At 45.7% G+C, this 27187-nt stretch overlaps 1 protein-coding gene across 1 annotated transcript in view; it reads right to left on the bottom strand.

Annotated features, from left to right (window-relative positions):
- LOC144934794 (uncharacterized) overlaps positions 1-26565 on the bottom strand; it is a 41826-nt gene extending 15261 nt beyond the window's left edge. The window contains exons 1-2 of the mRNA XM_078860953.1: positions 25918-26565; positions 7035-7849 (exon numbers count right to left, since the gene is read on the bottom strand). Of these exons, the coding sequence (XP_078717079.1) occupies positions 7035-7849; positions 25918-26536 (1434 nt within the window). The 5' untranslated portion in view covers positions 26537-26565. The remainder of the gene's footprint in view (positions 1-7034; positions 7850-25917) is intronic.
- Positions 26566-27187: the final 622 nt, after the last annotated feature.

Genomic DNA, 27187 nt, shown 5'->3' with positions numbered 1-27187 from the left:
CAGATAATTGGGTCGTACAGGATAAACCTACAGCCATTCACGCATCAAGTGGCCCTCATTAGCATGGGTTCTCCTTCTACACGGCTTGACACAATTGAGAAAAACCGTTCTGTTTGCAAAATCAGCGGTCGTCACGGGAAACACGGTCGCCTTGCAAGGAAAGCTCTTTAAAAAGCGGGTGTTGCTGCATTTGTTCACTGGCCTTTTGAACGTCAGAGAAAAACTGGAAAGCATTATTACGCGTGGCCTACGATCGGGCATCTGTCGCTTTCGCAAAAACGCACATTTGCACAAGGTCTGTGAAAATGGCTGGAAAAAAAGTAGCGCAGAACAGAAGCCACGGTCAAAGTCTGCAGACTCCATGCATCCTCAACGATGGCCATAAAAAGGTTGCCTTCTGAATGCAGTTTTGGCGTGCAGAGCATGAAGAAACAAATGTACGCCTGTTACAGTGACCTAATGGGTTTGTTTTGCCACACTGCCACATTATTACCAATGAATGCGCACACACACAGCTGATGTGGTGCGTGCTTAACGGTTGCTAGTTTATGTACATCTGGGCACGTGGTGAATGAAGGTAGTTAATTAAAACATAATAAAATTACAGGAAGACTATTATACAATGACAAACTACGCCAGTTTCGGCGACATGCATGGCATTACGCAATTCCACGGGGGAATGGCAAGGCAGGTGTGCGGCGGCACCCACGTGGATCCGCACGCTGCGCAATCGTTCGGAACAATTGCGGGCAGTTGCACCAAGCATTTTACTTTCAATGTTTTTTCAAAATGTCTGCTGTAAATGCTCTGCTCCAATAGACAACACGAGTGCTGAAATACTGTAGACTGAGCAAGTGTTTTTTAAAGATGGATCTCAACAGCCAAGTGCACGACAGGAGCCTGCACAGTGCCTGGGATGGGTGACCACCATGCACAGACAGGTTGCCATAGGGTTCGTGGCACGCTCTATTAAGCAGCAGAAGGTCGTGTGCCAAAGTCCACTGCCGTACTCTGCTATATACTTCGATACGCTACGGTTCTACTTCACAATCCTGCAGCGGCGTGAAGCATGAAAACAAAATAACTTAAACCCGCACGGCACGGGAAGGCCTTCATCCAGCAGTGGATTGACAAAAGGGCTGTATATGGATACAGAAATATTTAAGCTGTGTATCCAGGGCTGTCCAACACAAGTTTATCTTCATGAATGAGAAAACAGCCTTTCGAGTTACAATCAACACCAATATGTTCCAGTAAGTCAATTCAGCATTACCCCTAACGGTGCTACGATGCAGTGCCCGGCTGTGATAGTCTACGTTCTCTTTAAATAAAGCTCTCACATCTGCCACATCTCAGCCTCCTGAAGCGCAACAAGTTAACTGGCAACAAGAATCATGAGGTGGACATGCTGCGCTGGTTGTAAATGATGGGCCAATACCAAGGTAGCAAGGTATGTATCTATAACAGCCGTTAATGTTTTGGGTCGCAACCTGACCACAAACTTAATTGTTCACAAGAAAACTAGCAAAAGCCAGCACACCAATAACCAAAATGCCACCCGGAGTGATAAAACAGCCAGACGGAGGTCCGGCAAGACTTCATAAGTAAATCTTGGACCACGATATCAAAAACCTAAGTTGCTTAACTACCACCGCTCAACAGCAATGCACATTGCGCCCGAGTGTCTGGATGCCTTGGCACCAGATACCCCGCTGGGAACAACAGGTTAGGCTGCAATGACAGCAGTCACAGGTAGGTGCTGGCCAGGGTCAGGACATCAGACAACCAGTTGGGAGGCAATCAAGATAACCCAAGGCATTCTCCCTGACCACGTTCTCAAGATCCTTCGGAATAATGGAAAAAAATGTGGTGGTGGGGGGGGGCAGAACACATAGCCCAACTTGCAGCATGTCCACGTTTGTTGCTGTCGGTGCACCGGCTTGCCAAAACGGGGACAAAGCGGGGCACCTTGGCATTTCCTGGTGGTGTGAACCAGTCTTTTGATAGTTCGATGAACCCTGGCAAGGACTTGACCAAAATTTTATGCAAACCTCAAATCGGCCAGACCTCCTCGTTGATTACAGTGCATTGCCAGCCATAAACCAAGCCACCAATCAATCAATCTTTATCTTATGTACCATACATCGCCCTCAAAGTAGGCATCGCTGCAAGTTACAATGGAACGGTTACAGGGGGCTTACAAAAAAACTGGAATGAGAAAAGAAATTCGCCAAGCCCTCAGCGGCTGGCACCAACTGAGCGAAGTAAATTGCAACCTATTCTTCTTTTTCATACATTGATACTGGCAAAAAAAGGTCCCATGATATAAATTGCAACCGCACGCAAAATAAAGCGCAACAGTGCGCAATGAACAACATAAGAAAAGGTAATTCGTAAATAAAATAATTGAGAAGTAAAGAGACAGCTTTGATGTAACATTTTCGATTTTGTGGGAAAGCAAGTCTGAGTTAGGTGCGTCTTGTACAGACCACGGAATTGAGAGGCACTCAGCGCATTTCGTATGTCCACTGGCAGGCAGCGCAGTGTTCCAGGTTTTTTGGACTGCACTCGAGAAGGATCCGTCCCCCCGGTGCCAGGTGAACAATCCTGAGCTGGGCAAGCCTTGCCATTCCAGTGGAACGGAGTGTGGATGTGCCCGAGGATTGGAGAGAGATGCGGCTTTGCAGGTAGATGGGGGCCAAGCCATGCATTGCTTTGTAGGTTAGAAGAGAAACCTTGAATTGGATGCGAACGCGAACCGGTACAAGCTGTGGTGAGAAGGCGTAATGTGTTTAAAACGGATAATCCCCCGGATCATCCGGGCAGCTGCGTTCTGGAACCTCTGCACCAATCCAAGTGGTAGCCCTGCGTAGAGGGCGTTCCCATCATCTAGGCATGTTTAGACAAAGCGTGTTCACCATCACTATTAGAGGTGGTGTTGGTCACAACAAAGGGCCACGTCTTTGCCCGCGACGACATCCACCAACTGAGCCAGAGCCAAACGTCTCGAGCCGCAATTCCATCGCGTTGATGCTGGAGCTGCAATTCTTTGGAAACCGGCAAACCCTGAACTGCTACCCTGCCAGAACATTGCCCCCCAGCCGGGCAGACTGGCATCGACCATGACTATCAGGTCCTCCTTGAAGAACCCCAAGTTTCCCCACTGACAAATTGGCTGCCTGGGTCCACCAACGGGGGTCCCTTGAAGCGTTGGGACAAAAGAATCACGAACCAACCCATGCGGCCACCGACTGGAACTGGATTATACTGCCTAAGAGATACCACCGAAGGGCCACCGCAACTTCTACAGAAGCCAAGTGGCCGAGGGCAACGAGAAAATCCTTTGCTAACCTGCTGCTGCCAGTCAGCCAGCCAGCTTGGTAGCCTCGAAATGCATGTGGACGATTGTATCTCTAGTCGTGGAGGTCCAAACCACAACTGTGTTGAGCACTGCCCCAAATGTGTTAAGACGTCGAACAGGGGCGAGTACAAACCGGCGTAGAGACGCACGTCCACCAGGATCCCCACCAACCGATACAATGCTCCTCTTGTGTCTGCCTGTATCAAAATGACTTCCAAATATTGCTCAGATGTTGCACGGACCACCCAGGGGACATGATCACACCGCGAGCACTTGAAAAAGACGCAAGGAGATAAGGGAGGCCAAAAGGAAGAGTAAATTTTCAGTGCTAGCCAATCATGCAAAGCAGCAGACAGCAAAGCTGCCACATCACAATTGGGACGTGCAAGAATGTGTCCTTGAGGCCGATGCAGGTGACCCAAATGCAATACCTTGGCCATGGATGCCAGTGACTCCATTTTTTATTCGCGGGAGCAAATGTGCTTCTTCAGCCGCTGCAGATCAAACATGGTCTGGTAAAGCCTCGATACGTACAAATAAATACATTTAATTTCTTTCACACCACGCGTAGGCAACCGTGCTAATCGGAGGTGCTAATTATGGTCACCGCATCCTTGGTGACCGTAAAGAAATGGCGTAGAAACCCGAGTGCCTTTCATTCCAGGGAACTCGCAGAATAGCATTTATATCTGCTGGTCTTGCCATTGCACCGCTAAAAGATCTTGAGTAGCTGGAGAGTCTACCCACAAACCGTCGGGGTCCTGGCCCACAAATTCTGGCACATATACGTGTGCCACTCTGTATGAGGCCCAATGATTCTGGCTCATTAGCCTCCAAACAAACACCCGATGAAGTGGGGCAATCAACTCGCCAACCGGGCTGGCACGGGAACCGCTGTGACCCCGGTGCCCAACCTCCTCGCACTGCTTTGCAGGTGGAGGAATGGGTGGGTGCCCTTCACCTCCTCTCGTAGACGTTCCTCATCCCTTGTATTGATACCTAAAAAGAAAAACCTCCACTCCCCTGAGGGAAGTCGGTCTACATTACCGAGAAGAGAAAGCTGTTTGGGAGATAACCCTGGCACTTACGACGAGACCAAAAAGGGCCGTTGAGAAAAATCTCTCTCATCCTTCTGCTCCTGCTCAAAAACTTCAAAACGCACCTCAAAAGGCAAACTGGGTTAATGACGTTATTGTTTCCGCAGTGCAAGGCTTTTGCTGTCAAAAAGGGCCCTCCTAGCCACGAAGAAGTCGAGGCCCGTGTCTGTGACAAAGGCCACCAAAAAGCATAAATATTCATAAGCTGTCTGCAGAGCTGTGCGGTCATGTGCCTTGTAATCGAATTTACCCAGAGCATTGTGACCCAGCTTTGCCACATCGTCCACGCAGGCACTGGTCTGCAAGGGCAGAGGCAATGCCGCAAAGGTCTTTCTCGCCTCCCGATTAGCAGTCCTGTCGAAGGGATAAGGCAAGACCAGTGACGGATCGTCAGCTGCGGTCCATTGGCGAGGGATAATACGCCAAGCCTTAGGCAAGTCCACAAGTGGCAATCGGAGCTTTTCCCGCTGATCCTCTGGGACCAAGCAACGGCAATCCAACGTTTTGGCCACCCGGAAGCCTTTAACTGGCTTGGCCCACTCGTGGTATTGACTGGTCGTGGGGTAATTCTGCCAACGCCGAAGGCTTGAAACTTTTGAAAGGGGAAGGCTTCTTGGCCGTATCCATTTTCTCGACAATAGCCTCCACCAACACATCAAGATTTGGGGTCACTTGTTTGACAACAGCAATGCTATACCCGAGGAAGAACTCCAAGTCACCGTGAAAGTACTGGTGTGGCTAAAACAGAAAAAGCACGACGAGTGCGAGTCAGTCATCTTGAGCTCGACCCCAAACTTTGTTGCAAAGAACTACATGTCGAGGCCATACCTGAATCGATGAGCGTATACCACAAGCTCACCCTGCCCATTTCCAGTTTGGCCTGTGTACTGCAGAGAAATCCACAACCATCTTGGGAAGAGCCAACCCTCGCCACAAGCTAAAACCTCCAAACACCAACACCGCTAATTTACACTAAAGTGCAGGAGCCAAACGGAGCTCTGGACACAAGCCCAGAAATTGAAAAACAGAGAAATATTTTTAGATTTGGGAGGTGCTGTTGTGAGAATAGGCTCAAAGGGAAATAATTTGAGTGGAGCAGTGGCCGTCGGATGAATAAATGTGGCTATTATTCAGCGGCATTATTTATTTATATAGACCAGTAGAGAACCTTTGCTCTACAATGGAAAACAAGAGACAGCTGTCTTTTTCACACTCTTCTCACAATCCTATTATACTCGGAGCACTCAACGTAACATGCTATTAATAGAATAAAATGCCAAGATACACGTATATTGGAGGTGATTTATATTCTCTAGGATATAAAGAATATTCTGGCAAAAGAATGACATTAATAGGAGCACAAATTAAAAAGTTCAAGCACTTTTAAATTAACCAAATCAGGCGTCTGTATTCGTTACTTCAGCTTCTTCGATATTGTTATCTATCAGGCCTTTTGAACTTCTTCAGCCGTTCCAATTCAATTCAATGTTTGTTATTCAGAAAACCCCGTTTCTAGTCTGTTACCCAGCTAGTTTTGGTGGCAACAGCCCACAGCCACTCACAATAGAGTTATTGTTGGGGTGGATAAGAGCCCAGCTAGCAGCCAGCCAGAAAACTCGAGGCACAAACTATTTTAATAGCATATATATCCAATTACCATTTTTTATCTTCCGCAGTGCACTACAGTCTCTAATAATGCTCCCTAAATTATCTTAGTCTGGTCTTAATTCATACCATTTCATTTTATCTCATCAGTCGGTCACGCTTAACTCTTCGGTGACAAGCCATAGTCATCGTCATGCTGGAGGATTATCATCCACTCGTAGCAATCATTGGCCAACATAAAAAAAAAACTTTCATATTTTCGCCACCAATTTCATTAAAAAAATATACAGCCCAGCAGCCATGGGAGCTTTTCACTAGGAGATACCCGCAAACCTTCACCGTCCAAAGTGCCAGACCACAGGCGTACACGACACAGCGCCAAGCTCGTTCCTCGTACAGTGGTTCCCCGGTTACGTGGGTTTCGGGGGGGGGGTGGAGACTCGCGTTAAAGACCTCCCCCACAGTATAGCCGAGGACAAGGTCGTATTACCAAATAAAGTATGTACAGAACGCATCTGAACGAACCATGTGCGTAGTGTCATCCACTGTCTCGTTCCTGCAGAGCCTAGGTTGTCTTCTTGTCGAGTCCTCGAGTTTCATCCAACTTGTCAAAGAACGAACGTAGCCGTCCTTCTGCATATCGTACCCTCAAAGATACTAAACTCCCTTTTAACTTGGGCTTTTGAAACCCCACTTTTTACTCTTTCAATAATTATTAGCTTTTCCTTCACAGTACGAAACTTCACTTTTTTTAACTTTCGCTATTAATCATAACACTAAGATGCCACTAAAGTGTCGAGAAAGACAAAGCAGACTACAGTGGGAGGGGGAAGGTCCCTCGCTGGGCACATCCAATGTAAAATGTAGGGCGAGGAAGAACTGCGGTACATCTGAATGCACGGTGTAAGCCACGGCGTTACAACTGGGGAGAGCTTTAATAACAACAAATATAAAACGTCCCACACACCCACCTGCGTGCTGAAACTCTCCATGGTGGTCGTCTCAATGTCCTTCTTGCCTAGCACCTCCACCTTGACGGAAGTGCCCGGGAAGCTGAAGGCAAAGTAGTCGAGGAAGTCGGGCAGGTACGCCGCGGCGCCGTGCACGATGGCGATGGCGTAGCGTGCGCAGCCCTGCTTCTCCTCCTTGAACGCCAACGAGGTGAACTCGCGCGCAAACCTCTCCAGCGCCGCTGGCGACAGCCGCTCCAGCTCGTGCCAGTACGCGTGCAGCACGCTCGCGCCACCATTGGGCTGTGCCTCGCTGTACACGAAGCGCGCAAACTCGGGCGACGTGTCCGGCACACGGTGCTGCTGCTGCTGCTGCTTGCGGATCAGCTGATCCCTGTTGGTGCAGAACGGTGGGAAGCTGTTGAGGAGCTCGCCCGCTCGGGCCGGCTTGCCCTCGTTGGGACAGTTCTCTTTCTTCACCGGCGTCGAGCATTGGCCAGGCACGCCCTTTGGCTCCTCTTTTACGGGCACCGTGGGTTGGGGTCCTTGCCGATCCGGAAGCGTGCGCACATCGGCTTCTGGGATCTGGGGAACAATGCTGCTGCTGCTGCTGTTGTTGTTGTTGTTGTTGATCAGCGCTTCCCGGAACTCTAGGCCCGAGCACATGGTCTGCACGCCGCGGTGGTAGCGCTTGGGCCGCTTGTGTTTGCGACGCTCCTCCTCATCTTCTTGACCATCACGGTGCTTCTTTTTCTTTTTTTTCTTGGCCTTCTTATGGTGGTGGTGGTGATGCTCCTCCAGCATGGGGCTGGGCTTCTTCTCTCCCCTCAATTCTCCTGCAACAAAAAGCGTACACCGCTCAGGTATTTGTGCAATCAATGGCAAAAACAATATATGTCCCGATAATTGGCGTCATCTGGTCCAACACCATGGTGAGACTCAGCTCTAAGAAAAGCTGTCTCGGGTGTGGACCAATCAATTTCAAGGACAGTGCATACATTATCAGAGTTGACTCCTTGTAAAAAAAAAGGTGTCAGTTTTGTTGCCAGATAAAAGGGTAAAAAAAATCAATTATCATATTTTGCTACTGGCAAAGGAGGTTCCAATGGAATATATATCCCAATAAATTCCAACATTTCATACAGCGCAGACAAATAATGATGCGAAATATACAACTTCAGCATTCAAATAACAACACAGGCTGGGTTATCGAATTAAGTCATCCATTACTCTACAGGTTCTCGGTTCAAAGACTCAGTTGGATATCAAAAAACAATCGGAAACCAGTCTCACCTCTGTGCCCACGTGAACGGTGAGACAGAAGGTGATGGGCAGGGTCTAGGGACGTCGTCAGCACCATTACACGCTAGTTGTAGATTGTACGGGGGTTTCCTGCCTTCAGGATGCAGGATGTGGAGGCAGCGGCCATTTTAGAGGGGCCAGAGTAATCGAGGATAAAACGGCAGTCGATTACAATTCAGTCGGTGTGTATAATAAAAGTACTATCTATCCCATGTCTTAATAAAACAGTGACCAGTTACGAATAAAAACGGTGCGTAAAGATTCTACAAATTATGACCTCCCGATTCTGATCTTACCTTTCAAATCCCTCAATTTCCATACAAGAACGGTCTTCCCAGCAGAAACCCGAGCTATATTGTCCTACAATCTTCAATCATCAGCCCCAATGTTCTTCTCAATCTCCCCTTCCTCTTGGCAAAATCATCTCCAGTGTTTATTTCGATAATTATTTCTGTGCCAATGACACCCAGCTCTGCATCACCAATGACCACGAACCAAACCTCACCATTTTCGCTCACATTATGCCTGGAGGTGGTGTCATATTGGGTTAGTTCCATCCTCTAAGCAATCTTTTTCCTTCCATACGTGAAGCACTACACATCGGCAAAAAGCCAACTCTCAATACACACTTTCGCTTGAGTGTGCACCTCAAATCGTGTACCTCACCACTGACAAGAGTGTGCAACCACCTTCAGTTTCTTTGGTGACTAGCTATCATTCTTTTCTCACACATCAACCCTACAGGAGCCGATAACTGCATTTGCGTAACATCTTCCGCATCTGCCATTTCCTTTCCACAGCTACTGCGCAGACCCTTATCCATGCCTTTTATCACATCGTGACTTAATTATCATCTCTCCTTTATGGCCTCCCCAATGCCTTATCTCAAAACTTAAGATGATTGAAAATGCCATTGCCAGAGTCCTAACTTGCACCCGTAAACAGGCCTAACATCACCATAATACCCCAATACAATCCCGGATTCATTTCAAGATCACACTTGCCATCCTCAAGATCCTTCCTAGACTGGCACCTTACCTACCCTTTTTACCCCCTCTCATCTTACTCCATACCCTGAAAAACACACATTCTACTCCAGCAACCAACACTTGCAATTGAAGCCCTCAGTCAACCTTCAATTGGTGGTAGGTCACTAACTCTTCTAAACCACAGTGATCTGTAACAACCTTTCCTCAGCTATCCGTACCGCCGATTCCCTTCCCCCTGTTCAAATCAAGACTCAAGACTTTCGTTTTTTTCCTTCTCTGCATACAACCGAAATTCCTGGATAAAATAAATATGCCAACCGTTTCCGTGCAGCATCTTGAAACGTGGTTGCATTTTTAGACACTATAGAAATTCAAATGGTATTGCATTATTTCTGGAATGTCTTACAGGCAATGTAATGTAAAAAAAGTTGCTTATGTTAAATTACACAAAATGCAAGAGAAAAACAAGAAAAATCACGCGCGAGCACAAATTCTTTAACGCTTTCCAAAATTCCCTTGTGCTCGGTAATTATAAAAAAAAATATGACTGCATGACATTGATCATAAAAACAGACGTGGAGAGATGAAAAAAGAAAACAGAAAGCGTGCAAAGAATGGAAAATGTTCCGAAGGTATGGAAAGGTGCAATATTGGAATTACATCAAGACCGAATGCAGTACACACGGATCTGTCAACAAAAACAAAGAGAACACATCGTTGTCATCTTAGATTATTGCTCGTGACGAGTGACTTGAGCCTACCCAGATTATTTGCCCAGGGGAGGCATGGGGATGTGAACAAGGAAACCAGGTGAAGTATCTCCGTTTCCAGGAGAATAAGGTTAGCTGCATTTACGTAAAAAAAAAATTACAATGCAAATTCAAACAAGATGGTCTCATGCAATGACACCATCAGGGAGGTGGCACATTGAGTGATGTCATTATTAATTGATCTATTAATTTTAAAACCTAAGCGCAGTTGAGGCCGTGCTACCCTGAGCCAGAGGCAAAGCATGCCTCGCCTGGTTTTACTCCCCGAGTTCCAAATGCCTCCCCAGCAAAGGGAATCTAGGGTAAGACCAGCTTGAGCCCAAGTCAACGATCATCATCAGCTATGGCGTGTCACATCATCGTAATAGGCCAAGGAGTGGATGTAATTCGTGATGAGGTGGTTTTTTTTGCAGTTTTGGTCAACCCATTTATACATTTGTCCAGTCCGCAACAGTTTACAAGTTCGTCATGGCAATACAATTGTATAAGCATTCAATTTACCTAACATTATATCTCTGATTATCATGACCCTCTCCCAATGTTCAAACAAAGTGTTAATTCTTGCGCGTTAATGCATTTAAACGTAACTAAAAAGTGTTTAAAAAAAGTTATACGTAGTTAATAGACGAGGAGCATTGGTTGAACTTGAAAAAAAAATTCTGAAAGTCACACATGCAAACTTATGGATTACAAATGAACCAGGAAAACATAACAAATGTGAACAAAAAGTAATCAAATGCCCTGTAACTACATTGCGGTCATGTCGCCATGAAAAATGTGCGAACGAACGGCCGATAACAAGCTGCAAGCACTGCAAGTTCACCGTAACATCCTATTAGTATTTCCAATGCAAAGACAAAGATCCCCCGTATAGCCTTCGCAGACTGTTGGGGCTGTTAACGAGCACCTATAAAGACTGGCACGGCACACGAGGGGGTGGGTGGCCAGCACCACGCCCGGCCTCCTTTGTCTCCCCAGTGGCGATGTTTACTACACACCGCACCAGATACTCATTTGAGGCCGAGTCGACCTAGGAGAGGCCCAGGACCGGTTCAGATAATCGTCACCGGTGCTGGCCGTGAGCGGGAATGGAACTCGGTTCGCAGCGTTCTTAGTGCAGCGCGCTAACAGCTGCCCTACCGCTTTACAATCAAAATCCCACAGCAGCAGCAAGACCAAACCAAAAAGGGAGGAGGGATATTACAAAAACATAGTTATATAAACCCAATATAAATTCACAAGATGCCAAAAAAAGTCAGTATTTCAGCATGAAGATATGCTTGGAGTAAACGAGATTTGACAAAAAAACTATAAACACACACACTTGTGTAAGAGGTTCAAATTAAATGTAATAGTAACACCCATTCGGAAAAAATGAAATCCTTTTAATTTAAAACATGAAAAAATCCTCGTTATGCAATGGAGAAATAATACCCTCGAGTATAATAAAGACAATTAACGAACTGTAATTCAAGCCGCGATATTTCTTAACAGCTTTCACCGACCCACGGATGCAACCAATACCCCCCACCCCCATACGCTCTTTTACACCACACAGACAATGAATAAAACCCTGCGTAAGCCACAATCGTAGACATTACAGATGGGGCTTGGTAGCAACTGACGGTCACGTAGCACAAAACGCTTGGCTCGAAGGGACCCCCCCCCCCCACAGCGACAAACAGCCAACTGCTCTCAAAATCCAAACAACAATGAGACACCGTGGGTCCTCAGTGTTACGGTCTGCCCTGCTTGTCAAGGTGAAGGAAGGTAGTGGAGAAGGCTCGGACGCAGCAGCAGCAACTCAGAAATTGTCACACACACGCACACGTGTGTGTGTGTTTGTATGTATACGATCTGACCGTGAAAAACGCCAGGTCGCTCTTTTCCCGGCAAGATTTTAGCATTTTTCGCACGCAAAACGTGACCCACTCGCGTAAAAATATATATATTCTCAGGGCAAACTGCTCACGTAAACAAGCGCATACGTTGTGGTGGGAGGGGGGGGGCTTTTGACAGACCGTAAAATGGTACGTATTGTACGTACCAGCACATTAAAACGTTGTTCACTTTCAAAGTTTAAACGGTGTCTACGACGTTACTTTTTTAATGGCCTCAACAACGACCACACCGAGAGGAGACGGGCTGAGCGAACGGACGTATTAAAACACGGCATCTAGACAACACATGCAAGGCGACCACGTCTAGGCGTTAAACATGTTGTGTCAGCCGAATGGGATGGACATCACCACTCCTACAACATCAGCACGGTTGTTAGGCATTAAGGGGCTTCACACGACTGACTTAAGTCGCAAAATGTAGACGTACCTTTTCTTGAATTAATGCCTTCTCACCAGGACTTTTAATATCAATGTAGCCAAATATACCGTTAGAGTATAATCAGATAAATATTCACAAGCGATGAAAAACACATTGTCCTGCGGAGGGAGCTGGTAGGAACGTTGGGTTGCTCGGTCAATGGCCAGGGTCAACGGCGGCGTGGTGTATTCCGCAAATATGCCCGACTGTGAGGGCGGGCACAAGCCGGCGTGAGTAGGTTAAACGTTGAGTTTTATAAGGGCACCCACGGGGTGACCAGCCCCTCCCCTCCCAGCCCCAACCCACCCAGCCCCTTCCCCACCCAGCCCCTCCCCACCCCACCCAGCCCCTCCAGTCCTCACCCCACCCAGCCCCTCCAGTCCCCACCCCTCCCCACCCAGCCCCTGCAGTCCCCACCCCTCCCCACCCAGCCCCTGCAGTCCCCACCCCTCCCCCACCCAGCCCCACCCCCCCCCCACCCAGCCCCTCCCCCACCCCCTCCCAGCCCCTCCCCCACCCCCTCCCCACCCAGCCCCTCCCCACCCAGCCCCTCCCCACCCAGCCCCTCCCCACCCAGCCCCTCCCTGCACGACGGACACAATAATCCCCTGTGGGCTGGTGTAACCAGGAGGTTCCTACCAGTATAAAATTATTCTCCATGAACCCAGCTCTAAATGGTATGAGGCGACATTACAATAAGCATTACAGCTAATTATGCCGTTAGGGCATTTTGTACATGTCATTTTAAACCAATTATTTAACTTACCAGTTGTCCGATTTTTAACAAGCTGTGTATAAAGCAAGCTTTATTAAAATCATAGCAGCAATATGGACTTAATACGGGAGATTTGTAGTAATATATAATGGCACACTTAAAGACGATGGCTAATACATTAGCCAATTTAATGTCTGCGTGTCCATTTGTTTACGGAAGCAAGTTTAATAACAACGTTATGGACTGCGCAGTGTTTTTTTTTACGACAAACGTGACAGCAAAATGGAAATCACAGTACGCCGAGAATACATTACAACACTGAGTCATTCGCAAGGCAGGAAGTGTACAGTGCTTGGACATGTGGCTTTGTACAGTGAAAACTAAAATAACCCTACCACTGGCACGTATAAAAAAAACACCAGACTGCCGGAATATTTGATGCCACTTTCCATTTCGAATGCTACAATGGGTGTGCATGCGGCAATGTTGTCGTCAATCGGTTAACAATGTCCAGACATTCTGCGAAACTCACAAAACACTCGATGAGAGTCCTAAAAGGAAAAGACCGCCCAAAAAAAGCAACGCAATAGCTGGCGTTGACGCTACTACGGATGCCATTCGCATTACACGGCTTGGCTGCAAAAACAAAGTTGACATCGGCGACAGCAGGGAGAAAGAGTCGAAAGCCAACAGTTAACAACGGCCGCCGCTGACAAGAAATATTAAACATTAATGTGGTTACACCGGCACACGCGAACAGTGCAGTACTTTACAATCACTGTACCGAGTTCCACGGTAAACCCCAAACGTCTCCGTTGTCAGGCGCGCAGATTAAAATCAGGATACCACTAAACTGTGAAATACACCTTGCAGTGCTAACCCACAGGATACACATGTAACACCGACTGCATTCGTAATCATGGATACGTGAGAGAAAACAGAGCTGCAGATCACGGGAGGCAAGATTTGTGTCCTCCGAGGGGACACGACCGAGGATCTATCTCGCTGAAAACCGGCAATGCATACAGCAGCTCTTAGCAGCTGTTCAATTTGGCCACAATCTTGCTCAACGGAACACTTTACTTTCATAATGTATTGTCAAAAGGTAAGGGACCCTTTTGAACAGTTTTGACATGTGTAGAGGACTTCAAATTAATGCTTAGGGTGAAACACAAAAAAACCCCACATTACATCGCTAAAAGCGACAGTTACTTTTTCAAATAGATTATAAAATGGGAACAATATTACATTTCCTTGTCAAATAACCTGACAAAAGTCACATGTGCAAAATTGAATTTTTTTTCAGGTTTTCAATTACAGCTTTGAGGAAGTAGACCTCTGAATTTGAAACTGAAATCAGGATAATAGCAGCAAGCCATCTCTTATCCAGCCTGAATGATTGCTCCACAAATACATAGCTAGGACGTTTCAAAAGATATTTTTAAATTCACCGACAATAAATCTTATTGTTATACACTGTGGACAGGCAGAAATTAGCTAAACAATACGTATAAATTACTAAAACCATTTATAGAGATTAAACTTTAACAATTGTAAAAAGGTAACCAAATCCAAAACAAGCAGAGTTGTCAGTCAAGGATGTACAATTCTCACCAAGTCTATTCACATCTACACTGGGAAATATGTTGTGAATATTGGACCTAAGAAAAACAGGTATAAAAATAAACCTGTTATAGTATTAACCATCTCAGATAATCTGATGACAGCTATGATAACAACCAGCGGTAATTCAGTGCAGCGAAAGATGGAAAAACTTTACAAAGGCTGAAAAATAAAAATCACGCACAAGAGACTAAAAATATAAGGTAAACTATTTTAATTTCACCAGGTAAGGCCCACTAAGCTATATAACTCTTTTTCAGAAGCGACCTGGCCACAAATGATAGCCCCACGAAGTGGCTTATCGCGTGGAATGTATAGCAGCCAAATACTCTAAATGCATGCTTATTCTAAATGTAGAGGTAAAAAAACGGAGGACCCAGAGAAAAATCCACAACCACGGGGAGCGAGAACATGTAAGCTACAAATATACAGGCGTCAGGGTCGAGATCGAACCCACATCCTATACACCAGGCGAGGTAGCCAACATCTCGCCACCGCAGCAGCGTCAAGACACGTCTGAAAACCCCGAGTGTGTATTTAGGGAAATTACTGAGAATCAAAATACTTATTTATACTGGAGAAATCCGATGAGCTATGAATCTCTTTTTTACAAATGTCCAGTGGACATCTGAAAGCGGACTGAGCCTTAATCGCAAAATGAAGAGGAGAGCGAGAACAAGACGGAGCACTTTTGGAAAATAAAAATGTTGTAGTAAGCAAAATAACAATTTTCTTATAAGAATAACGTTTTCATTTAGGGCCTATTACCGATGTAGTGACATCGCGAATGTCACTGTGTAATGCCGGCCCGAGAGAGGCACGGCGTGCGATGTAACGACATCGCGGGCACCACGTGTATGTGGGTGCAGTATCGGTGAGCGCTGACCGGCAGTGGTGGATGGCACCACGGCTCTGCGTGCAGTGCCGACCCCTACAGGATTGGGTGTGAGAGTGCCGGCAATGGGAACGGGGTTACTAAGGGCCATGGCACTCTGGTTGACCCCGAAGGACACGTGACCGGTAAAGTCTACACAGGGCCCCCAGGTGGAGGCCAGGGGTGGTCACGTGTCAGGCTGGAGGTCCTGCTCGAGGATTCTAGAAGGTGGGCGTGGCTAAGGGCGGGGCCAGCCACGCCAAAGAGGATATAAGCCGGGTCCGAGAAGGGACTGGCTGCTGTTGTCATCCTGAAGAAATCTACATTCTACATCCTACAAGAGTCTCCAACACGTGGACCAGGACCCAAGCTGTGGTCCGGTCCCTTGTAGCAATTTACGTTGTAATTAGTGTAATTAGCCTGGTGGTCACCACCATTGGTTGTTATTGTGTTAACCCAGTGTTGGTGTTAAATAAATGTGTTGCCTCCAAAAAGTACGTCTGCGACTCAGTTGAACTCACTACACCTATAATAAAGGGGTTGGTAATACGAACTCCAATAAAGAACGTGAAACAAAGGATTAGAAATATACAGAAAACAATGGAAAGATGTACAATGGGAATTAAAGACTGAAAAATGGTGAGAGGAACATATGGATCATAGAAAAGACAAATTAAATACATTAGATTGACTAGATAAAAGTTAGGAGCATTGCAAAGGACATATCGTAGAGTGGATAACATATGGATGAGACTGGTGATGGAATGGGAGCCAAAGGAGAGAACAAGCCAGCGGAGAGGACCACTGCAGAGCAGAGGTCGCAAACGGGTTTTGATTCCTTACCCGTACCCGGCCGCACCAGGGTCGAAAACGGGTACCCGTACCCTACCCGATACCGGCTACCCGGCTGGGTATCGGGTAGGGTGCGGGTACCCGATTGTGACCTCTGGGATGAAGCCATGTTGCAGGCGCGGGTGGGTTGATTCTAGGAACTTGAATTGTGAGAAGAGACGGGACGTTGGGAAATGAGTGACAAACGGTTACTCACCAGTGACTCACGGCCTACCCGTAACCGGCCGCACCAGGGTCGCAAACGGGTACCCGTACCCGGCCGGGTACGGGTAGCCGGGTATCGGGTACCCGGTTGCGACCTCTGCTGCAGAGACGGATTCATCAGATCAGCTCATGCACAAGAGCGACAAATTGTGACATCGCAGGGCTATGATGGATGGTGATGTCATGGAGAGACCTGCATCTAGCAGAAGAAAATATGGCTCGTGATAAAATGACAACTGTTCACACAAACAAACAATAACAAAATTAAACTCGTGCCCCCTCTTGAAAGCTCACCGCATTGATTCTCGGATTAGCCTATGCGAGTCGTCGGCAAACGCTGGTGCCTTTGCCATTTGCCAGTGACATTACATTACATTTTTTCGGGACACATTTGAGCTGTACGTGGTTTAAACAGTGTGTGGAGACGGAGCCTGGGAAACAAAGACACTCGAGTAGAATAAGACAACTTGATTCCTTGTGGCATGTCCAAAGCAGTGTCATATATATAGAACTTATTTTGCACCGTACGTAGCCAAACGTGCAAATGCCAACAAATAAACAACCAGATCATAAAAACGATATTCAAAAATACACTATTATGCCTTCGTAAAAAAAAACTGGTCAAAAAGACAAAATCCATCGTACAAGCTAACGAAACTGATTATTCGTCACTAATAATGTAACACCGTGCATTGACTTGCATGAAACGATACTGTACACGGTAATACCAAACCACATGAAAAATAATATAATCATTGGCAAATGGCTCACATATAATTATAATTATTCTCATCAACCATATCACCATCATTAAATAATTCTGCCACTAAAATCACACTTCACTACTTAGAACGACGAATGCTGGTAGCAACAACAAATTCAGAAAATGTAACCCCGTGAATTTCGTGAATCGCAAAAGGCCCAAAACCACGGCTGATGCAACGAGACGTGCGGAGCATGGCGGAGGTGGCAGCAGCAGCAATGCCAAGACTCCCCTGGTCGGGTGGATTCAAACGGCCATGACATGAACGGCGGCATGGGCATATACACCGGTAAAAGGTCACAAATTCAAGCGAGGAAGAGAGCTGGGGGTTTAAATTCTCACGCCTGCATCCCCACATTCAGGAGGGGTTGGGCCATTCACCAACCGCAGTGGGGGGAGGGGGGGCCCATGGGACTGCACCTGCGAATGACTGCAGGGGATCTTGCAAATTGGTATGAAAAAAATCTTTTCATTTTTCCAAATTAACTCGCCCCGTCACATTTGGGAATTTGCGCTTTAGCTTCCTTTAATTTATTTGCGCGTGTAACACGTTGATATTGTCGTGATGGTCGATTTTAAAAAATGTTTACATTTAAAATTTTTGATAATATTGCAAACAAGCTCATGCTTGAAGTGCTAGCTTGCAGTTTGGAATTAACTATTTTTGTACAACCCTGTAGTTGCGTGTAAAATCACGACAAACGTTTTACAATCTAAGCACAATTTTATATCTTGGGAAATTAATAACAGAAGGCACACACACACAAATGCCACGACTTCACTTAATAAACGGCGAGCGCCGGCACAAAAATAAAAAAAAACACATCCACAGAAAAATGTACTGGGTGGGGAAAAAACCCACCACAACGTAGATTACTGTATTGGAAAATATTCTCTGTTGGTAGAGCAACGCATCTGCTGCCGTCTTATCATAAAACAGCTCTTGGTGTGCTGACGGCAATTGGCATTCGTTGTTTTTCTAATTGGCTTCAGTTCTGTACGTGGCAAAACCCCGTCGCATGCTTTAAATTATGACGGACAAAAAAATGTCGACTGCCCAACATGCTCACGCAGCAAGCAGCAGCAGCAGCTTCGTGTGGGTTACCCATTCTGCGACCATCTTCCACCGTTGCTAGCCGACAGATTAGAGCACACACACATCACACCACTTGACGAGTTTTGTATATGGCAAGACCAGCATGCTTTAAATGGACGGGCAGAAAAATGTCAACTGCCCAACACACTCACGTAGCAAGCAGCAGCAGCAGCACGAGCTTTGTGCACGTTACCTATTCTGCAACACTACAGCCATCTTCCGTCGTTGCTAGTTGCCAAATTATAGTAAACACACACCCACACATCGCACCAGTTCTGACTAGTTTTGTTTATGGCAAGACCAGCGAGCTTTGAATTACGGACAGAAAAAATCGACTGCCCAACACGCTCACGCAGAAAGCAGCTTTGTGGGTTTTACCCATTCTGCGACACTTCATTGCTAGCTGACAGATCACACCACTCCCGACAAGTTTTGTACTGTATATGGCAAGAGCCCGCCGCATACTTTAAACCATGAAAGACAAAAAAAATGTCAACTGCCCAACATGCTCAGCGGCTTTGTGGGTTTCACCTATTCTGCAACACTTCAGCCATATTCCACCTTTGCTGGTTGCCAGATTAAATTATGAGCAAACACACACACACATCGCACCACTCACAAGTTGTGTACGTTAGAAAGACCCCGTCGCATGCTTTAAATCATGAAAGACAAAAACACATCAACTGGCCAACATGCTCACACATTAACAACAGCAGATTAGTGTAGGTTACCTATTCTGCAACACTACAGCCATCTTCTGCCGTTGCCAGATGATAGCAACACACACACATCGCAACACTTCATGCAAGTGTCCCCTTTCACGGAAACTTCAAGGCACCGACCATGCATTGGGGGTCAACGTGAGCTGGACAATTATTTACTTATTAATGTATGCATGCACAAGGCACCCACTTCCCCCCCCCCCCCCAAAAAAAAGGACTTTGAGCTCTTAGGAAGCGACATAAATTAAGCTAGCAGCTGAACAAAAACCACACGGATTCAAAATGTTGCGTGTTAAGGTCAAAACGGTGCAATTAGATTAGGGGGGGGCGAATGCCACTTTTGCTTCGCTTCTGCAAGTGCCGTGGGTCAGAGCGGCTTTGCTAATGCTGTTATTAGTTTCAAATCCTGGATAATAAAGCACTGATTAAGGCCTCGATGTGCGAAGAAGAACAAAAAAAGCATTCCTGCACTTTGAAATGATGTGTTCGTGCAAGAAAGAAAACTGGGCATCGAGCTCAAACACGCAATACGTACAGAATATGAAAAAATATGGCGGAATTATGAACGTCTACTGTTAAATGTTTTGCACAATTAAAAACACCGGAGATTGTCACGTTCAAAAACAAATAAACGCTCGGCCATACGAAGAACAAGTTCGCAAAGATGCAGTGGAAACTTGTTGATAATTGTTTTTTTACCCTTCTATCTGGCAACAAAACGGACACCTTTTTTACAAGGAGTCATGTTTACATAGACCACAATACCTGCAGTCATAATGCAAACAAAAAACATAACTCTGATAATGTGCACTGCCAAAAGGCGCATGCCTTTTGGCGTCATCTGGTCCAACCCATGTGAGACTAGGCTCTAAGGAAAGCTGTCTCGGGTGTGGACCAATCAACTTCAAGGACAGTGCACATTATCAGAGTTATGTTTTTTTGTTTGCATTATGACTGCAGGTATTGTGGTCTATGTAAACATGACTCCTTGTAAAAAAAGGTGTCAGTTTTGTTGCCAGATAGAAGGGTAAAAAAACAATTATCATATTTTTTACTGGCAAATGAGGTTCCAACGGTGGAAACTTGTTATTTGCCAACGAAAATTATCTAATGCTGCGGACAGTGTACCATAGACTCGAGCACATTCAACATATAACAGTTGTGTTCCTTCAATTAAAATAACGTCGTCTTTTGGTACATAAAGGCCTGCTTAAAAAGTTTCAGACGCAATGTATGAACGTTTCAGTTTCAGTTTCATTTATTAGGTATAGCCCTGTGAGCCATTCGGCTCTTGAATCGGGTGCAACCGCAACAAACAAAAACATGAACAAGAAATAATCTTAAAGTGTGTAAACGTGTCGGTTATCAACTCCATCCGGTTTATCTCATTTTAGTGTGAACAAACTATGTCAACGCATGTAACTTTACCCAAACCTGGAACAATTATTTATTAAAAAGCCCTTGCAGGTGATGTTTGCGTATCACTTCAGAACTGTAAATATATTTTCATTGGATACGTACATGCATCCGTAGTTTAAAGCAACTTAACCAGTATCGCTTTCTAGGATGTATTAATGTACAGTAATTCCTAAGGAGCAGCGGTGTCAACGGATGCCAAATAATTATCCTCACTTTTAATACTTCACCATATGATGAAACGTTCCAGCTCTTTATTATAAAGGTGTTGATAATTAGTTTAAATTAGGCACCGTGTCGGAGACATTTCTAAAATCATTTAACAGGAGAACAATTCTACCACACTGATAATCAACTTATATCGTGTACATTTAATAAAACAAATTCTTATCAAATATATATTAAGGCCCGAGGATTTAAATATGCAATTTTGGTATTAACTGCTTATTATATACTGTACGCATTTTTTTCAAACTGCACGTGGGATGGACATGGAATTAGACCACTTTTACTAAGCATCAAAAATAGGGGGTTAAATATTACAACAAAAATATTGGCGTGTCATAAATCTTTGCGTAGTTCATGGGAAACGTTTTGTTAAGAAATACCACCAAAAAAATACGAAGACTTTACCTAACCGTGCTAATCTTCCGTATGTAACGCAATAAGGGTGATTCTGCACAACATTGGAATAATTGTAATGATTATTAAGCAGCCATTTATACTGTAAGACATATATTGTTCTTTACACAATTGTATTGGTATCATGTCACGAGACAAAATATCAATTCGGAACTATGGCAACGTAGTGCAACCATGTGTTGGATAGTTGCCCGTGGAAGGTGATATCATAGAACTTTTATCCAGAAACTAGGGCACACTTCCCCAAAAACTCCTGCTACAGGGAAACATGTATACAGCACGGCAGTGAAACCGACATAAATATTTGTAATTCTCAAAGCTAGAACTTTAAGTAAATGTAAAGAATAAACATATTAATATGGTGGCTTTTGTACGGTGACCAGGCTGAGACCATCAACTTGCAATCGGGTCTGTGGTATTGGCTCAGTGCTCACATGGTTACTGAAATGTACGTATTTAAACATAATTGCATAAAACTGAAGCTTTAAGCAATATGCAATTCCCATTGTAATGGTTTGTTAAAAAAATACAAGTGTTCATGGAAGCATTACATAGCTCCATTATCAATATTTGATTTCAGATACTTTATTAGGTTACATACAACAACAACAAAAGCATGGAGTAGTTAACGTCTCACAGTTGAGTTGTAATTGTGTGTAATTAACAGATTAAGTGAAATAATAAAAACGTTTCATGTGTTGCAGAAATTATATGTTCATAGTGTAGTAACTTCAATTATCAAGAACTGTTGAGAGATTTGTATTTACTGTAATAACCAACTTGACTACATCACAAAATGCTCCACGTACGTCTACATTTTCTCCTTGGGAGATTTGTTTGACAAATAGAAATATTACTCATGTTGACCACGTGTAATTTCTGAAACTTCAAATCATGTAGAACTGCCCAATATATACCACGGAAAACTGTATAAAATTCCCCATGTATTACCATAGGCAGACTAACCTTTCATATAATGAATGGTCAAACATCTAATTTAAAAATGTTAAAATATAATTACTGAAATATTCCATTTGATTTATGCGAGAGAAAACTTAGAAGATAACATCAAATATTTACTTCAACTGCCTATTTTATCTTACATCTGCAATAAGACACTATTAAATATAGAACAGTCGAAAAAATACTCTTAAGTAAATTGCTGGAAATGTATTTAACATGAATCATTTAAAGAACACAAGTACAGTTTGTCAACTTGATTATTTTACTGTAAAACATTCATTTGTATAAATTGCCTTTTATTGTAAAATAAATCAGTGCTGGCTGCATTATCACTACACAACATTCCAGAGTACAGTATATGGGGTCTTGCTCTAATCATTGCATCTTTACCTAAAACAAGTACGAGCACACTTCAAAATACAGTTACCCCAATACGTAGATACAATTCTACATCATTCAACTGCTAAAAATCACGCGTTCAAATTTTCACTTTAAAAGTAAAAAAAGCCCGTTTTACTATTTCCGCATGCTTAATTTTTTGGTTACAAAATGTACATTGAGTTTACAAAATATCTAACTTCACCCACAAAGTTTGTGTCGTATGGCAATTATATTAAACCACCTTATATCTGTGTCGATCCTGATACACTACAATGTATATTTTACAATGGGCATCCATTAGTTAAGGTAAATGGGTCGCTAATAAGGTTAATTTAGTTGGTTACTTTGTTGCGTTTGAATATGCCTGCATCAATTACTTAAGAATTGAAATCAAGCATATCCTATGCCCGTAAATGCACGATCAACACAATAACCCAGACACGTCAACAAAAAGCCACAGCAATTACCAAACGCTGAACGGTGCCCAATGTAAACTTGGTTGAAACAATGCGCAATGTTAATGCACGACCAAGGCAGCACAAATGCAATTATAATTAAAACACGGACACATTATGCATATACAGGTGCTCTGCAACGCTTTGCAACACGTGCTTGTCCTTAAATCGCGTCTCCCAAGGTTTTGGCAACCTATTTGGTCAATTTGGCCAAATTATATCGGGTTAATTTGATTATAGCAACACTGGGTTTTTTTTGTACAGTTTAGAACAAACTAAATCATCTTAACAAGAGTTCACGTGACCCACCCCGCAAAAAATATAGACAGATGGACAAAGCTAATGCATACATTCTTTCAACCTCAGTTGAAAAGCATTTAGTATATCTTAAGAGCAACAGCATCGGTGCCTTTGTGTGTATTATGAGTTACGTTTTGCTTGCACCTCCAGGCTCATACTATTACCCTGCACAGATTATATATTATACCTTGGAATTACAATCGAAATCCATTCCACTATTCCCACCACCAGAAGAAGAAGGATCTTTATTCCCCGCTGACATCGATGAAGAGTCGAGAAAAGTTTGGAAGCTTCCCTAATACACGTGCGTTTTCCGAAGCCAATGCGGTTTCCTCCTACCACTCGGAAAACAGAAAAATCATACAATATATAAAGGACGTGCGTAATGTAACGTGATGTAATGTGACCCATTCATTATAAATATAATGGGTCACTTTTCCAAGAGTAATCAGGATATGTATTATGCACAGAATTCCCTATGGTCACTTGGTCTATTTTCCAAGAAAATAAATTTAACAAAACGACAAGTGAAAAATGTGCCTTTGCGACTACTACAGTCGGTAAAATTACATAACAATTATCTATGTCGATTGCCCTCTTCCTTCCCACTACTGGATGGAGGCCTCACCCCCCCCCCCCTCATACAATGTCTGTCATGGTGGTTTGTTTGACCATACTTAACGAAGCTGTCCAGGAGCTGTCCAGGAAGGTTTGGTGAAAGGGGAGGCTCAAAATCGGTTCTAACATGCCAATCAATCGAGTTCCATTCGTGAAAATAAAACCAAAGCACTCAAAAATCTGACTTTACTGGGCAAACGCTGGCAAGGCAGCTGGAGACGTGGCTTAAGGGATGCAGCATAAACAATTCCGCAGCTTTAAATGAAAAGGCTAAATACGCACAAAAACACTAAACCTTGTCAACACTAAATAGGACCCCGTGTAGTAACAGGCTGTCAAACACGGCTTTGAAGCTTTAATTCCAGGACGACGAAAACACGCGAGGAGTGCGCGTTTGAACGCGCTTATTAAAGTATTCTCACCGAGCTTCAAGCCTGTGTTGTTTAACAAGCCCCAAGGACCTCATGGTTCTAGGTGGTATCTCTACCAGGACCGCTTGATTTGTATGGGTTAAATCTTATGGGGTTTTTTTGTGTGTGTATGGATGTTTGTGGTATTTTAGAGGCAATGCTGATGAAAAGTGGAAGCTGGAAATCTTCACCCGGTAAGGGCACGCTTGACATGAACTAGTTTTGTTTTTTAGTTTGTTTATAACTTTGAACTGTGAATAAATCACTGAGTGTAAAGGAGTGGTGTTAAGATGTAGTAAAGTATAATGATTGCTTGCCAAACCTGTTGTATCCTTGATTTGAATAGTTGAATAAAGTATACTTCTATTCGCAAAACGTTACCTATTTGCACGTAAATTAATCACAAGCCCAACCAATCAATTCCCCCACTGTTGCAGTACAGCAGCAAAACGTAATTTGTGCAAAGTTAGTAAAACGCACATAAAAACCTGGTGTGTCCAATCATATTTACAGATGACTTAATGTTGTTGGGTACATTTGGCATGCAGCAAGTATGAAATGCACATTGATGTGTTTGGGATTTTTTCTATATTCGCATCCTTGGCGTGTGCCTTACATCTCTGTGCATCCTAGTTCACACGGTTGAGGTTTCTTCCATACAAAGAAACGTAAACTATTCGCACAAAGAGAGGGCTTTCATCTGGCCCCCAACATCAGCGCGCAAGAGATGCATCATTTACTCCGATTTTTTTTGTCCTTCAAAAACACACACACGCGCGCACAATCTTGATTTGAAGCTTTCGTGACTGCAGCAATCCATACTCTTTGGTTCTTTCGGTAAAGTCACGTAGAGGTATAAAAATAAAACAAACCACGTTTCGGGCACAACACAAGCGTCTGTCATCAGGTGGGAAAGCGTGGCCTGCTGCTGCCCAGGCAGATTGTTTATTCTTACTGCGTTAAGGAATACATTCACGGAACCGCTACGCATCTCCGCGAAAATAAACGTGCAAAAGTCTATCGACCTATTGGCATTCCAACCAAATATCATCATCATCATCCAGCAACCAGCATTTGTTAAAGAAAGTGAAGGAGGAGAGTGACGCAAACAGGAACTGTGCAAACCACACAGCCCCTAACGCGTGGCCGTCGCTCGCTCGACACGCAACGCACAATCCACCTCTAATCCAACACTCTGCGCGTGCAACCAACATCACAATGTCAATATTATAAAGACTCCAATAAATACAACAACACTAATAACACACACCATCACACGCGGGCCGTACGCAACTCGTCCACATTGCATAGTTCGCATAAACAACACGCGGCGAATCGCCGCTTCCCATTGGTCAACACTCAGCGAACGACCAATCGGCGCGCAGCTCGGCCCCCCGCGTGCGCCGCGTCAGCCAATGGGAGCCGCGTAAATAGAGCGCGGCGCGCGTGTGCTCTACCAAATGCAGAGGGGGGGAGCGAGACGTCCTCACCTTTAAGTTTGTGCTGTGGCCGCGGTGGTGGCGGAGGTGGTGGTGGTTGTGGGTCTCCGCCGCCGTCCTTCACTACCCTGTGGGGCTTCTCCGTCGCCTCCCTCTTCCTCTTCGCCTTCTGCTGCTGCTGCTTGATAGCGCCCAGCGGCCCCGTGGCGCCGCCCGCGTCTGCCTCGGCGCTCGCTGCCGCCACCACCGCTGTCAGCAAAGCGCCGTTGCTGCTGCTGCTGTTGTTGTTATTATTCGTGTTGGTGTTGTTGTTGTTACTGCTGCTGCCGCCGCTGCTGCTACTATTGCTGCTACCGCCGCCGCTGCTGTTGTTGTTGTCCAGGTATCCCGCTTTGCTCAGCTTCTTGTAGTCGTGGTGCGCGCGTTTGCGCTTCGCGGGGCCAAGCGCCGAGGGGGCCACTCCGCCTCCACCACCACCACTACTACCGCCGATACTAACACCACCGCCGCCACTGCTGCTATTAACGCTGCCGCCGCCTCCTCCTCCTGCTCCGCTACCGACACTGCCGACTCCGTGGCCGTGGCCCTGGCCGCCTGCGGCAGCTACGGCCGCTGTGGCCGCAGCCGCCGCCACGGAAACGCGGAGACCGCCGCAGCTCAGTTGCGCCATTTTGAGCGCGAGGATCGGCCCGTACGCACACGCGCCCCCCCAGCCCCGCCCCTCACACCCCCCAACCCCGCCCCTCACACCCCAACCCCGCCCCTCACTCCCCCAACACCGCCCCTCACTCCCCCAACACCGCCCCTCACCCCTCTAACCCCTCCCCTCACACCCCGCGTACCCGCCCCTCACACCCCCTACCCCACCCCTCGCCCCCCCAACCCCGCCCCTCACCCCCCCTACCCCTCCCCTCACCCCCCGCGTCCACTCACAACCCAGGTCCCCTCCACCCCCCCCGCATCCCCGCCCCTCGCCTCACACTATCCACGAGGCCACGCCCCCCCCCCAACCGCTCACCACTTGGAGCCCCCCCCCCGTTGAGGAGCTTTAAACGCGAAGCCCCTCCCCCTTTTGAACTAAGGCTCCTCCCCCCGTAGCGTCACTCCTACACGTGAGGCCCCTCACCCCACCACCTCCACTCATTCGCTCCGCTCGCGCTGCTTGTGAAGCCCCTTGGGGGCCCTGACCCGGGGGGGGGGGGTGCCCCCACCCCCCACCTACGTGACGCCCCGCCCCCCCGACGTGACGCCCCGCCCCTCTCACGTGAGGCTCCGCCTTTTTCCGGGCGCGCGCCAATCGACGAGTAATCGATTTAAATCT

Source organism: Lampetra fluviatilis, chromosome 11, assembly GCF_964198595.1.
Source record: "Lampetra fluviatilis chromosome 11, kcLamFluv1.1, whole genome shotgun sequence".
Classification (NCBI taxonomy): domain Eukaryota; kingdom Metazoa; phylum Chordata; class Hyperoartia; order Petromyzontiformes; family Petromyzontidae; genus Lampetra; species Lampetra fluviatilis.
This window is presented reverse-complemented; position numbering and strand designations above follow the sequence as displayed.